Source organism: Oncorhynchus keta, chromosome 19, assembly GCF_023373465.1.
Source record: "Oncorhynchus keta strain PuntledgeMale-10-30-2019 chromosome 19, Oket_V2, whole genome shotgun sequence".
NCBI classification, from domain to species: domain Eukaryota; kingdom Metazoa; phylum Chordata; class Actinopteri; order Salmoniformes; family Salmonidae; genus Oncorhynchus; species Oncorhynchus keta.
In genome coordinates, this window is record NC_068439.1 from 50,336,252 (window position 1) to 50,352,386 (window position 16,135).

At 44.5% G+C, this 16,135-nt stretch overlaps 1 protein-coding gene across 1 annotated transcript; it reads right to left on the bottom strand.

The window, feature by feature from the left end:
- Window positions 1–2,020: 2,020 nt before the first annotated feature.
- Window positions 2,021–4,610, bottom strand: LOC118398428 (ADP-ribosylation factor 6). The gene has a single exon (XM_035793753.2). The coding sequence runs from the start codon at window positions 3,782–3,784 to the stop codon at window positions 3,257–3,259; it is 528 nt and encodes a 175-aa protein (XP_035649646.1). The 5' UTR covers window positions 3,785–4,610; the 3' UTR covers window positions 2,021–3,256.
- Window positions 4,611–16,135: the final 11,525 nt, after the last annotated feature.

The following is a 16,135-nucleotide window of genomic DNA, read 5'->3' on the forward strand; positions in this document are numbered from 1 at the left end:
TGAAACACAGCCCGAGTTCAACTCCCCTCGCTGTGTATGCTGCGATCTCTAGTTTGCATACCAAGCAAATGGAGACACTGCTTATTCAAACATTTGCCATACAGCGAGAGTGGAGATGTTTTACTTTTGTCTCTAGAATTGAGTTGCGTTTAAAGACCGTTGTAAAAGCATCTGTGGTGAAAGCAGATTTGATTTGATCTTTTATTGAACTAGGCAAGTCAGTTAAGAACTAATTCTTATCTTACAATGACGGCCTAACCCGGACGACGCTGGGCCAATTGTGCGCCGCCCTATGGCACTCCCGATCAAAGCTGGTTGTGATAAAGCCCAGGATCGAAACAGGGTCTGTAGTGACACCTCGAGCACTGTGATGCGGTGCCTTTGAACCATCCCAAGTGGCGCAGCGGTCTTGAGGAGATAGCAGGCAGCTCCATTTGACCTCCCTAGTGTGGATTTCAGTTTAACTACACGTCCTTCGTCCAGCCTGCCCGGGTCACAGGGAAGTCGATTACAACACAGCGATAGCCTGGTCAAACTCCAAACCAACAGACGCAGAACAAACAACACATTAGCCAACACTGTAGCCATACCTCCATTTCATCAGAGAAAGGCATTCCTTCACTGAGACCCATAAGGGCTGGGCACTAGCTGCTGGATTATTGTGTGGTAATACATTTGTACAAACTGCATAAGAAATGGCAAATATGTAATACCTTAACCTGCTCATCGTTTTTTCCCCCTTTATCATAAAGGTCCCACTGAACGTTCATATACGCGCTCATCTATAAGCGCTAAACTGAAGCTTAACATTTGGCTGACTGCACGCTCTGGAACAACTGTGCCCCACCTCAAACAACGATCACACTGACATGCATCTCCCTCGAGCATTTTCTGCCTTTAGTCACTGATGTCATACCAATACTTCACCCTCCCTCTCTGTTTTTGGGGATGAACTTGTCCATAGACACTTATCTAATGTCAGTTTTCTTATTCCCCCACTCTAATTGTTAATGTTAGGATTTGGGAGCGGGTAAACTGATCCTAGATCTGTACCTAAGGGCATAGTTTACCCAGGGCAAGCTGCCAGCCAGGCTGGCTGGGGCCTTTAGTGTGGCTGACACCCCCTACGGGTCACATGAGCATGAAGGATGATATCACTCTACAACCGAGACGCCAAGCAGGTTTTCATTGGTGTGAACACAAACGCATTACGGTACACTTGCCAAAACAGTAACTTACTTTGAGCAACTAAGGGCATGTTCAAATGTGACCAACCTTTTTCCCTTGCCTTATGTATTATTTACATTTGTGAATGTATACAATTGAAAGTTTCAACGTACATACTCAAATTCACTGTGTTTTGTTTGTTCTTGAGGACAAAGCTTTGAGTGACCCATTAAAAAAAAAAAGATTTATTTTTTATTTACCATCTCTGTACACAAGTACAGGTGTCAGTCAGTTCCATCCAGTCAATGTCTCTCAATCTGTGGCCATTTGAGGCTAATAGACAAGGTGGTGGGGTTCAATCTGTCAGCAGTCTTCTACGTTCAAACCAACACCAACTTAAGGACTAACTTTCTTCAACTTCAAGTGTGAAAATGTATTTTAGAAAGTGAGTTTGACTATAACCCCTTACAAATTCACAAAAGAAAAACAGCTTGGGCATGATTTGCTTACACATCCCTAAATGTCAAAAAGCACTTTGGGTTAAATACACCAGAGACTCCTACTACAGTATTCTAATGGACTATGGGATACATAGAGAGGCCTTGAAAGTAAGGTCTAAGCTACCTGACAATCACAACCCGAAACCAGAGATCTCATCACTTATTCAAAGCCTGTGACTCACGCCATGAAAGAGCACAACGGAAACACACCAAACAGACTTCACAGTTCACACAACAATTTTTTTAACAGCCAAATTTTACTTCCTCTTTCGTGACATTCAAATTAGTTTAAGCATGTACATGTTAATCAACTTGTGTTGCAGGCATCATATTGAAAAAGCTCCACTTCCATGTTGATCTGGGTATCTTTATTTAGTCAGCATAGCAAATTGAACAAAAAAATAAAACAAAGCATTTATCTATACTGACCAGAAAGTACTGTCTTGCCTGACACGAGCTGTACAGCTAATGTGAATGAGCAGCGCAAAGGCCCCAGTTACTGGAGAGCAGAGCACCATTGAAGTGGTATGGTGGTGGTGGTGGTGGGGGGAGTAAACTTACTGGGGTCCAAGAGTCAATCAAGAGTGCACTTTTAGTCAAGGGGCCTATAGTATGTGTCTTCCCATCCTCTCATGGATAGGGTAGTCCCCCCCCACCTACAGTGCAGACTCAGCTATAAGTGTGCTTTCCGCCATGCTGTCAGTCTGTTGGTGCACCTATAAACTCAGGGCTTCGCAAAAGCCAGCCAGAACTGCAAATGGAAGCGCTTGGAAGAAGAGGCAAAACGAGATCAGTGGTAAAAGATTCTGATCCGAAAACAGAACAAAAATACAACAATATCCATCCATGTCAGTTTCCATATACTCCAGCATCCATATCGTGTCTTTTTAGAAAACTTCCCTAGCAGACATCCTGGATGGAATCACTGTTTAAGGAGTTACGTGCTAACACATTTTCTTCAATCTCAGCTATTTTTTTTAATTTTTTTTTTTACAATCAATCAACTGTGAAAAAAGTACTTCTTCATTAGGTCCTTACATGTCCATAATACACCATCTTAATTCTTTAAAAAAAAAACATGGTGGCAGTTGAACTGATATGCTGATGCTGCCCCTTTGTTTCCAGCATGGGTAACATCCTCAAAAGGGGCATCTCCCATCTTTTGGGTGGAAGTTGGGACATGAGAATACTGTATGAAAAGGCTGTCTAATGTATCTATAGAACCCTGCCATCCCCCAAAACATCATAAAAGACATTTTGTTTTTGAATACGCATCTTTCAGAGCTTCTGAAAGTAAAGTATTGAGTGACAAGAACGCGAGCGAAGTATATTACAGAGCCAAGGCGGGAAAAGGTATGAAAAAAGCCAAAACAATAGTATTTTTGTTTATAAAGAAAATGTGGGTTATAGGGAAGTCATTATCAAAAGAAAAAAAAGTTGAATCAAACTTTTCATTTAATCAGCTGAGAAGTCATATTATTCATTAATTGCCTCAGCTTGTAATTTTTTTTCTCCATCTCTTGTTCATTTCACTTCTTTTTAGCTTGTTGTAACTAAACAGTCCAGGCTGAACATAGAAGTGATGAACATTAAGATTTGTAATTGGAGGTGAGCCAGGTCAGACCCTCGTATAGTCCATCACCGGTGGTAGCACACGATGGCTGAACGTACCAATTCCTATCCCTGATCCGGGTCAGGCCCAGCTTCTCCTGGATCTCGTGGGGCTTCATGGCGTCGGGCAGGTCCTGCTTATTGGCGAAGATCAGGATGATGGCGTCACGCATCTCCCGGTCGTTGATGATCCGGTGGAGCTCCTGGCGGGCCTCGTCTATCCGGTCCCTGTCGGCACAGTCCACCACGAAGATGAGACCCTGGGTGCCGGTGTAGTAGTGCCTCCACAGCGGTCGGATCTTGTCCTGGCCCCCGACGTCCCACACGTTGAACTTCACGTTTTTGTAGGTTACCGTCTCAACGTTGAAGCCGACAGTGGGAATGGTGGTGACGGACTGGCCCAGCTTCAGCTTGTAGAGGATGGTGGTCTTGCCAGCAGCATCAAGTCCAAGCATCAATATCCTCATCTCCTTGTTGCCAAAGATCTTTGAGAGCATTTTCCCCATATTGTAGGCTGTGCATGAACATCCACTTCCTTAGTAAAAAAATCTAAATTGCTTCCCTATGATTTCAAGAGAGCAGAAATTGATATTTTAAAAAAAGTTCAGGTTTCGTTTCTATTGCGGTAGCAGGTTGCCTGACAGCAGACGTCCACGTGACAGTCTATCAGCGGAAGATTGACACAAGTATCCTTTTTTTAAAAGACGGTGGCAGTTACAAACGACTGTTCCAAATACTCTTGTGTCTAGAATGGCGGGCAAGCAATGGACAATTATTCACTGAAAGATATAAATATTCCGTTACCTTAACAGCTGTCGGAAAATAACTAGGAACTATGAGAGGTGTGCAAAGGGAAATTTAAGTGGTTGAGAATTTGACGTCTAGGTGCCGGGAGAGGGTGGGGAAATATTTTCATAATCCACAACACTATAATTCAGTCCCTTTGATTCAAACGATTGGCCTAGCAACCCGATATCATTTGAATATAAATTTCAGGTCCCGGTGCGTACCTTGGTGTTTTCAATAATGTAGAAAGAAATACCAAAAATATAGCCTAATAGTTGCGTTTAAGAAAGTAGGCCCTCTCAAAAGCCCGTAGTAGTTCCGACTTCCTCCTTGTCTGCCGGCTGTCCCCTTGCCCTTATTCCAATCCGCGGATTCAAAATAACGATTCTATTCGGGAGTTCATTGTACCGGAGACAAATAAGATCACCCCCAGTCGTATCTTCGCCGGGACAACCAGGTCTAGAATGCTCAAAAGGTAATTGATTCATCCGACTTTCCGTTCTTCCTCTCTCTCTCTCCCTGTAACACAAGAGCAATTCAGAAAAGGGAGGGGTGTCAGACAGACGGAGCACAACTTTAATCGGCTACCCTTATGTCAAAAGTGCACTGTTCCACCCTGAAAATAGCGCGCAATATCATATAAACGATTACACAAAAGGCGTCGCGTTGGAAAATGTGATAGGTAGCTTACCTACAACTGCGGCAACCCCCGGTCCCCAGGTTGATTCTCCCCGCTCTTGCCTCTCTCTTACAGTCGTTCAGTCAAAGCGGTTGCGGTGCTGTGTTACCGGAAAAGGTGCGGACCCAGATCACCCGCCACTTCCTCTCGATTGCTCATGCACTACGCCATTTGGCATGCGCACACCGAGGGACTTCAACAGCAAACAGCAAAACGATCGTATGATAGTTGAAATGGACGCCAGTTGTTGGGTATTATTACGAAAACAGTACGGTTTAATTTTGTGTTGTGATTTTGTGTTGTGATTTACAAATCTAGAAACCAATCTGATCTCCCTTTTGTCTACGTCATGTTCCGTGATAATGCGCCTCGTTATGACGTCATGGTTGTTCACTAGACTGTGAGTCTAAATAATGACACAAGTAATGCAAGATTTGTTGCAATGCCCAAATTTAGAATCAATGTCAGCTAACTACGTTTCCATCCAGTCTTTAACCGAGTAAAGTCAAACACACAAAAAAATCATTACAGCTGTGATTGAAAACGATAGGTTTGATAGTTCATGCAGATTGCAGACAGATCATTTGTTCGTTTGACAAGGATCTTTGTGTTAAAATTAATGATGCGAGAAATGGTGGCAGAAACTTAGTCATGAGATATACAGCACCAGTCAAAAGTTTGAACACACCTGCTCATTCAAGGGTTATTTATTTGATGACAACTTTGCACACACTTGGCATTCTCTCAACCAGCTTCATGAGGTAGTCACCTGGAATGCATTACAATTAATAGGTGTGCCTTAATTTGTGGAATTTCTTTAGTTAATGAGTTTGAGCCAATCAGTAGTGTTGTGACAAGGTAGGGGTTGTACACAGAAGATAGCCTTCTGTGGTAAAATGGTAAGAACATCTCAAATAAGCAAAGATAAATGACCGTCCATCATTACTTTTAAAACATGGTCAGTCAATTTGGAAAATGTCATGACCTTCGAAAGTTTAAGTGCAGTCGCAAAAGCCATTAAGCCCTATGATGAAACTGGCTCTCATGAGGACTTCATGGTCAAACTCACCGTCAGTGATTTATTTAAAATTCAAGGCACACTTAACCAGCATAGCTACCACAGCATTCCGCAACGATACGCTATCCCATCTGTTTTGCGCTTAGTGGGACTATAATGAGCTTTTCAACAGGACAATGACCCAACACACCTCCAGGCTGTGTAAGGGCTATTTGACCAAGAAGGAGAGTGATGGAGTGCTGAATCAAAATACCTGACCTCAACCCAATCGAGATGGTTTGGAATGAGTTGGACAGCAGAGTGAAGGGAAAGCAGCCAACAAGTGCTCAGCATATGTGGGAAGGTATTCAAGACTGTTGGAAAAGCATTTCAGGTGAAGCTGGTTGAGAGAATGCCATGAGTGTGCGGAGCTGTCATCAAGGCAAAGGGTGGCTACTTTGAAGAATCTAAAATATATTTTGATTTGTAAAAATAAATTAAACCCTTGAATGAGTAGGTGTCCGAACTTGACTGTGTTACGTAGGCCTCTTGGAGGGAACGCAACACCCTGCTACATCTCAACTCCCCGTGGAGTGAATAAATATGTGATCGTAGATGCGCGGAAGGACAACAGAAGCAGAGAAAAATACAGTTTACAGGGAATTTATTATTCCTAAACACAGTAAAGTGGGGAAAAGGGGCTGGACAGAACCAAAGCAAAGAAATGAAAAGTTAGCACCCCCTCTCCTAACTTCACACTTCTTAGCCAACCTTTAGCACCACCTGGTGCCCTAAACAAAGTAATTTGTCATCACACACAGCCTTTAATCTACAACAAGTGCATTATTTGACTAGATTTGTCACGTGTGCTCCTTCGGCCTCTCGGTCATGGTTATGCGCATAATGACACTCACCTGGACTCCATCACCTCCTTGATTACATGCCCTATATATGTGTCACTCTTTGTTTCCTTCCCCAGTCAACATTTTTTCGGTTTCATGTCTGTGCGTTGTTGGTGTTTTATATTATGTTTCCTTATTGATAAATCACTGACTGCTTCCCGATTCTCAGCAAACATCCTTACAAGGTTCAGTTTGCTTCTACCAGAACTTGGTTAGTAGAAGCGAACTTACATACTCCCTTAAAAAGACCTTCGCTTGAAGAATGAGGGGGAAAAAAGCAGCAATATTACTATTTGTCCCTCTTGAGACACTGTAGCAACAACATAGCTAGTGACACTTAATCAAATTAGTCAGAATTAAAAGATGAGCTATGCAGAAATCATTCCACCATTTCCTGGTTGCAAAAAATAGTTTGCTTAATTTCAGTTGGTGACAAAACCGCTGTGAAATATACACGGCTCAAAAACATAAAGGGAACACTTAAACAACACAATGTAATTCCAAGTCAATCACACTTCTGTGAAATCAAACTCACTTAGGAAGCAACACTGACTGACAAATTCCACATGCTGTTGTGCAAATGGAATAGACAACAGGTGGAAATTATAGGCAATTAGCAAGACACCCCCAATAAAGGAGTGGTTCTGCAGGTGGTGACCACAGACCACTTCTCAGTTTCTATGCTTCCTGGCTGATGTTTTGGTCACTTTTGAATGCTGGCGGTGCTTTCACTCTAGTGGTAGCATGAGACAGAGTCTACAACCCACACAAGTGGCTCAGGTAGTGCAGCTCATCCAGGATGGCACATCAATGCGAGCTGTGGCAAGAAGGTTTGCTGTGTCTGTCAGCGTAGTCTCCAGAGCATGGAGGCGCTACCAGGAGACAGGCCAGTACATCAGGAGACGTGGAGGAGGCCGTAGGAGGGCAACAACCCAGCAGCAGGACCGCTACCTCTGCCTTTGTGCAAGGAGGAGCAGGTGGAGCACTGCCAGAGCCCTGCAAAATGACCTCCAGCAGGCCACAAATGTGCATGTGTCTGCTCAAACGCAAACGGTCAGAAACAGACTCCATGAGGGTGGTATGAGGGCCCGACGTCCACAGGTTGGGGTTGTGCTTACAGCCCAACACCGTGCAGGACGTTTGGCATTTGCCAGAGAACACGAAGATTGGCAAATTCACCACTGGCGCCCTGTGCTTTTCACAGATGAAAGCAGGTTCACACTGAGCACATGTGACAGACGTGACAGTCTGGAGACGCCATGGAGAACGTTCTGCTGCCTGCAACATCCTCCAGCATAGCCGGTTTGGCGGTGGGTCAGTCATGGTGTGGGGTGGCATTTCTTTGGGGGGCCGCACAGCCCTCCATGTGCTTGCCAGAGGACTCCCATTAGGTACCGAGATGAGATCCTCTGACCCCTTGTGAGACTATATGCTTGTGCGGTTGGCCCTGGGTTCCTCCTAATGCAAGACAATGCTAGACCACATGTGGCTGGAGTGTGTCAGCAGTTCCTGTAAGAGGAAGGCATTGATGCTATGGACTGGCCCGCCGGTTCCAGACCTGAATCCAATTGAGCACATCTGGGACATCATGTCTCGCTCCATCCACTAACGCCACGTTTCACCACAGACTGTCCAGGAGTTGGTGGATGCTTTAGTCCAGGTCTGGGAGGAGATCCCTCAGGAGACCATCCGCCACCTTATCAGGAGCATGCCCATGCGTTGTAGGGAGGTCATGACCTGAGCCCTAGGACCATGCCCCAGAACTACCTGACATGATGACTCCTTGCTGTCCCCAGTCCACCTGACTGTGCTGCTGCTCCAGTTTCAACTGTTCTGCCTTGTTATTATTCGACCATGCTGGTCATTTATGAACATTTGAACATCTTGACCATGTTCTGTTATAATCTCCACCCGGCACAGCCAGAAGAGGACTGGCCACCCCACATAGCCTGGTTCCTCTCTAGGTTTCTTCCTAGGTTTTGGCATTTCTAGGGAGTTTTTCCTAGCCACCGTGCTTCTACACCTGCATTGCTTGCTGTTTGGGGTTTTAGGCTGGGTTTCTGTACAGCACTTTGAGATATCAGCTGATGTACGAAGGGCTATATAAATAACATTTGACTTGATTTTGATTTGATACAGGCACGTGGAGGCCACACACACTACTGAGCCTCATTTCGACTTGTTTTAAGGACATTACATCAAAGTTGGATCAGCCAGTAGTGTGGTTTTCCACTTTAATTTTGAGTGTGACTCCAAATCCAGACCTCCATGGGTTGATAAATTTGATTTCCATTGATAATTTTTGTGTGATTTTGTTGTCAGCACATTCAACTATGTAAAGAAAAAATTATTTAATAAGAATATTTCATTCATTCAGATCTAGGATGTGTTATTTTAGTGTTCCCTTTATTTTTTTGAGCAGTGTATTTTCCACAACCCCAAAAATATTGTATTTTCAGCTTTTGCAAACTGGTGTACAAACCGAAATTAAAAGATGCAGAAACTAAACTTAAGAACGGGAAGTATAGAAATAAAACAGATCTACCACTTCTTAGACTCACTTTCAATGAGATTGACAGATAACGCATTTCCATGTGAAGTTGGTCAGGTCGCCCAAAATGTTTTTGCAGCTCAAGACATTGTAATTTGAAAGTTTTTGCCAAAATGTTTGCAATTTTATATACAAGATGTTTGGTACAGTATTTCCCAAGTGAAAAACTCCATGAAAATTAGTAATCTCGTTGAATGACAAACACTTAATTGAAGAATCCAGTCCATAGCCCACTCCTACTTGTAGTACTGTTGACCAATCTCTGACGAAGAGGCGTATACTACTGAAATTGTCTGAAATTGTCTGAACAACCCAACCAAGCCGCACTGCTTCTTGACACAATGCCCACGTCACCCGGAAGGCAGCCACACCAGTGTCGGAGGAAACACCGTGTCAGCGTGCACTGCGCCTGGCCCGCCACAGGAGTCGCTATTGCGCGATGGGACAAGGATATCCTTGCCGGCCAAACCCTCCCCTAACCCGGACGACGCTGGGCCAATTGTGCGCCGCCCCATGGGTCTCCCGGTCTGGACTCGAACCCAGAATCTGTAGTGGCACAGTTGGCACTGCGAAAATTGAAATATACTCAGTACTTTGTTGAAGCACCTTTCGATGTGGTATTCGCTGGCAGTCTTCTTGGGTATGACGCAACAAGTTTGGCACACTTGTTTTTGGGGAGTTTCTCCCATTCTTTTTCTCTGCAGATGCTCTCAAACTCTGTCAGGTTGGATGGGGAGCATTGCTGCACAGTTACTTTCAGGTATCTCCAGAGATGTTAGATCAGGTTCAAGTCCGGGCTCTGGCTGGGTCACTCAAGGACATTCAGAGACTTGTCCTGAAGCCACTCCTGTGTTGTCTTGGCTGTGTGCTTAGGGTCATTGTCCTGTTGGAAGGTGAACCTTTACTCCAGTCTTAGGTCCTGATAGCTCTGGAGCAGGTTTTCATCAAGATCGCTCTGTATTTTGCTCCGTTTATCTTTTCCTCGATCCTGACTAGTCGCCCAGCGCCTGAAAAACATCCCCACAGCATGATGCATGCCACCACCATGCTTCACTGTAGGGATGGTGCCAGGTTTCCTCCAGACGTGACGGTTGGCATTCAGGCCAAAGAATCTTGTTTCATAGTCTGAGAGTCTTTATGTGCCTTTTGGCAAACTCAAAGCAGGCTGTCATGTGCAGCCTCCTTTTACTGAGGAGTGGCTTCCGTCTGGCCCCTCTACCACAACGGCCTGATTGGTGGAGTGCTGCAGAGATGACTGTCCTTCTGGAAGTTTCTCCCATCTCCACAAAAGGAACTCTAGAGCTCTGTCAGAGTGACCATCGGGTTCTTGGTCACTTCCCTGACCAAGGCCCGTCTCCCTTGATTGCTCAGTTTGGCCGGGCGGCCAGCTCTAGAAAGATTTTGGTGGTTCCAAACATCTTCCATTTCAGAATGATGGAGGCCCCTGTGTTCTTGGGACCTTCAATGCTGCATAAATATTTTGGTACCCTTCCCCAGAGCTGTGCCTCTCCACAATCCTGTCTCGGCGCATCTACAGACAATTCCTTCGACCTCATGGCTTGGTTTTTGCTCTGACATGCACTAACAACTGTGGGACCTTATATTGACAGTTGTGTGTCTTTCCAAATCACGTCCAATCAATTGAATTTACCACAGGTGGACAACAATCAAGTTATAGAAACATCTCAAGGAGGATCATTGGAAACAGGATGCACCTGAGCTCAATTTCAAAGTCTCATAGCAAAAGGTCTAAATATTTATGTAAATAAGTTATTTGTTTTATTTTTAATACATTCGCTAAAATAAAATAAACAGTGTTTGCTTTGTCATTATGGGTTATTGTGTGTAGATTGCTGAGGATTTAGATTTTTTTTAATTTTTTAGAATAAAGCTGTAATGTAACAAAATGTCTGAAAAATTCAAGGGGTCTGAATACTTTCAGAAGGCGCTGTATGTGTGTCATGTATACTCCCTCTCTGGCCTCTAGGTCACCAGACTGCTGATTATTACGCACACCTCCCTAGGCGTTATTGTGTCGGTTTTATGTCGTTGCACTGTTTGTGGTTCTTGTTTTGTTCCTTTATTACATGTATTCACTCTCTGAACCTGCTTCCCGACTCTCAGTGTACATTGTTACAAAATAACGCCTCACCCAAGAGAAGCATCAGGGAGTGTTTTTGTATTTTTGTGTTGGAGATGTTTGGTCTGGGTTCCGCTGCCGGAGCAACCTAGGATGCCTCAGCCTGCTCGTCAGGCTTTTCATGCCTCAGCTGGTACATCGGGTGTCAAGACTTGGTTGGCGGGTCAAGCGTCTGTTGCTGACTCTACCGAGGATGCCTCAGCTAGCTCGTCAGGTTTTCAAGACTCGGTAGGCTTGGCAGGTTCCCATGCCACAGCTGGCTCGCCAGGTTCCCGCGCTTTGGCAGAGGTGGCCGATCAGTTCCTGATCCCCGGGACGTCCCTGCGGCTGGAGCCGTGCGTCAGGGAGGGGGTACTGGCACGTACATTCCCTCTGGGCTCTAGGTCACCAGACTGCTGATTATTACGCGCACCTGTCACCATCGTCATGCGCACCAGCGCATTGTTTATCGTGTTCACGCCCTGAACTTGTTCCCGACTCTCTGCATACATTGTTACAGTGTGTGAACTGTTTTGACTTGGAAGCTTGCTTCCAACTCTGAAATGCATCCACATTTTCTGTGTGTTTTTAGCTTACCTACAAACAGACAGAAAATGTGGATGCATTTCAGAGTTGGCTACTGGGTTAATAGCCATGACGATTTTGAGAAATCTTGATGTTACAATTACTGAAATACTTGTCCCTGCTGTGTACCTAAACATTCATTTAACGTAACAAATTGCATATAGTGTAAGGCTTACGTGCAAACTCCAATGCAATTAATTATCAATCCCAATACACATGGTTAGGCTAATTCTGTTTGCATGCTCTGGATTATTTTAAAGAGAGCTAAGAACCTTGGCGTGATCCTGGACAACACCCTGTCGTTCTCAACTAACATCAAGGCGGTGGCCCGTTCCTGTAGGTTCATGCTCTACAACATCCGCAGAGTACGACCCTGCCTCACACAGGAAGCGGCGCAGGTCCTAATCCAGGCACTTGTCATCTCCCGTCTTGATTACTGCAACTCGCTGTTGGCTGGGCTCCCTGCCTGTGCCATTAAACCCCTACAACTCATCCAGAACGCCGCAGCCCGTCTGGTGTTCAACCTTCCCAAGTTCTCTCACGTCACCCCGCTCCTCCGCTCTCTCCACTGGCTTCCAGTTGAAGCTCGCATCCGCTACAAGACCATGGTGCTTGCCTACGGAGCTGTGAGGGGAACGGCACCTCAGTACCTCCAGGCTCTGATCAGGCCCTACACCCAAACAAGGGCACTGCGTTCATCCACCTCTGGCCTGCTCGCCTCCCTACCACTGAGGAAGTACAGTTCCCGCTCAGCCCAGTCAAAACTGTTCGCTGCTCTGGCCCCCAATGGTGGAACAAACTCCCTCACGACGCCAGGACAGCGGAGTCAATCACCACCTTCCGGAGACACCTGAAACCCCACCTCTTTAAGGAATACCTAGGATAGGATAAAGTAATCCTTCTCACTCCCCCTCCCCTTAAAAGATTTAGATGCACTAGTGTAAAGTGGCTGTTCCACTGGATGTCATAAGGTGAATGCACCAATTTGTAAGTCGCTCTGGATAAGAGCGTCTGCTAAATGACTTAAATGTAATGTAAATGTTAAAGGGGCAGTGAAGTTAAAAACATTTTTTAATGATATTGTGAATATTATGATAATGCCCTTTTTGTGTAAGAGCTATTTGTGTAAAAAAAAAAGTGTTGGAAGGTGGGATGGAGTTTTTTGCCCAGATCATGACATCACAATCTGATCTGAATATTTTGACCAATGATCAGTCATCTTTTCTATGCATATGTACCTCCTACTTTGAAAGGGTAAGCATGTAGGTTTTAGAGTCTAGATCAGGCATCTCCAACAGATAGATCACGAGCTACGATTAGCTTGCAGCCCACCTATGAGGAGCTTGCCATTTTTCAACATAAAGCTCCCTGCTACTATACAATCAAGCCATATTGACATGACCCCAATAGTTAGCCACTATTGCCTTAAAAAGCCAAATGTAACACTGCCAATTCATTTCTACCTGTTTGTTTTGATGCGCACGTTTGTCTATCACTCTGTATGTAGCCAATTAGCCACTTTTTAAAATATGTTTTTATTAACTATTTAACTAGGCAAGTAAGTTAATGATCAATTCTTGTTTACAATGACAGCGAAACCCGGACGACCCCGGGTCAATGGTGCACCGCCCTATGGGACTGACAATCACAGCCGGATGTGATGCATCCTGGATCCGAACCAGGAACTGCAGTGATGCCTCTTGTACTGAGATGCAGTGCCTTAGACCACCATGCCACTCGGGAGCCCCAATGATGATAACTGTCTTGTGGGTAGATAAAGACCTTTCTCAAAAACCTTCTCAGTTGAACGTTAAAGGCAAAGATTCCTTACCTGACAGAACCATATCATGATTTGAATGAATTGGGTGGCAATTGTTTTGCAAACTCTGCCATGGTATGTTCTGCAGCAGTAGGCCTAACATCGCTAGATGACGCATATCAATCTCGTTAGATCATAGACATTATTTATAACCAGGAACCTGATGCACAATTAAAAAATGGTGTAGCGACTACAAAGTCCAAACCTGAATCCAATCGAGAATCTGTGGAAAGAACTGAAAACTGCTGTTCACAAATGCTCTCCATCCAACCTCACTGAGCTCGAACTGTTTAGCAAGGAGGAATGGGAAATCATTTCAGTCTCTCGATGTGCAAAACTGATAGAGACATACCCCAAGCAACTTACAGCTGTAATCACAGCAAAAGGTGGCGCTACAAATTATTAACTTAAGGGGGCTGAATAATTTTGCACGCCCAATTCTTCAGTTTTTGATTTGTTAAAAAAGTTTGAAATATCTAATAAATGTCGTTCCACTTCATGATTGTGTCCCATTTGTTGTTGATTCTTCACAAAAAAAAACAGTTTTACATCTTTATGTTTGAAGCCTAAAATGTGGCAAAAGGTCGCAAAGTTCAAGGGGGCCGAATAGTTTCGCAAGGCACTGTAAAGAAATAGCCTGTAATGAGTAGGTGTCTCCCTCAATGTGAGCAAGACAAAAAGGAGCTGATCGTGGACCACAGAAAAAGTAGGGCCGAACACGCCACCATTCTCATTGAAGGGGCTGTAGTGGAGCAGGTCGTGAGTTTCAAGTTCATTGGTGTCCACATCACCAACAAACTATCATGGTCCAAAAACACAACACGACAGTCGTGAAGAGGGCACTAGAACACCTATTCCCCCTCAAGAGACTGAAAAGATTTGGCATGGGTCCTCAGATCATCAAAAGGTTCTACAGCTGCACCATCTAGAGCATCCTGACTAGTTGCATCACTACCTGGTATGGCAACTGCACAGCCTCCGACTGCAAAGCACTACAGAAGGTAATACGTACAGCCCAGTACATCACTGGGGCCAAGCTTCCTGCCATCCAGGACCTCTATACCAGGCGGTGTCAGAGGAAGGCCGTAAAAATTGTCAAAGACTCCAGCCACCCTAGTCATAGACTTTTCTCTCTGCTACCGCACGGCAAGCGGTACCGGAGCGCTAAGACTTCTGAACATCTAATCAAATGGCTACCCGGACTATTTGCATTGTCCCCCATCTTTTACACTGCTGCTACTCTGTTATTATATTTGCATAGTCACTTTAATAACTCTAACCACATGTACATATTGCCACATTTACCTCGACTGCCCCACTCTGTACCGGTACCACCTGTATATAGCCTCGCTATTGTTATTTTTCTGCTGCTCTTTAATTATTTGTTACTTTTATTTATTTAATTTATTTTTTGGTATTTCTCTTAACTGCATTATTGGTTAAGGGCTTGTAAGTAAGCATTTCACTCCCTGTGACAAATAAAATTGGATTTGAGTCGTGCATGGCCACGCAGTCGTGGGTGAACAGGGAGTACAGAAATGGTCTAAGCATCTACCCCTGAGGTGCCCCAGTGTTGAGGATCAGCATAGCAGATGTGTTGTTGCCTAGCCTTACCTCCTGGGGGCGGACTGTCAGGAAGTCCATGATCCAGGTGCAGAGGGAGGTGTTTATTCCCAGCGTCCTTAGCTTAGTGATGAGCTTTGTGGGCACTATGGTTTTTAACGCTGAGCTGGAGTCAATGAATAGCATTCTCACATAGGTGTTCCTTTGAGGTGGGAAAGGGCAGTGTGGAGTGCGATTGAGATGGCATCATCTGTGGATCTGTTGGGGCGGTATGCAAATTGGTGTGGGTCTAGGTTTTCCGGGATGATGGTGTTGATGTGAGACATGACCAGCCTTTCAAAGCACTTCATGTTTACTGACGTGAGTGCTACGGGGTGGTAGTCACATAGGCAGGTTACCTTCGCTTTCTTGGGAACAGGGACTATGGTGGTCTGCTTGAAACATGTAGGTCAGGGAGAGGTTAAATGTCAGTGAATACACTCGCTCGCCTAAATTGGATTTCTTCTATTATTTCGAATCTAGACCTTAGTCAAATCTATGCTCCTATTCCAATTCTTCTACAGTTCAATGATAAATTAATGTTTGTTTTTTAAATCATGTAAAATAGTGGCAACAAATCCAATGACAAATAGGTATATTATTATCTTATTCTTATTCACCATTTTGCATAACCGTGACTGCAGCCTCTACTGGCTACGTTTGTTGGATTCATTACGAAGTAGCCAGACAAACACAAGTCGACAGATATACAGTGTAAACATTCTTGGTTACTTTGGGCTTGTTCGACATTGGAGCCGACTGACTACTCAACAAAGAACACTGTATCATGCATGTATAACTAACTACTCTTTATTTT

Bases quoted from the DNA above. Each gene is read 5' to 3' on its own strand.
- LOC118398428 (XM_035793753.2), bottom strand. From the start codon at position 3,784: ATGGGGAAAATGCTCTCAAAGATCTTTGGCAACAAGGAGATGAGGATA.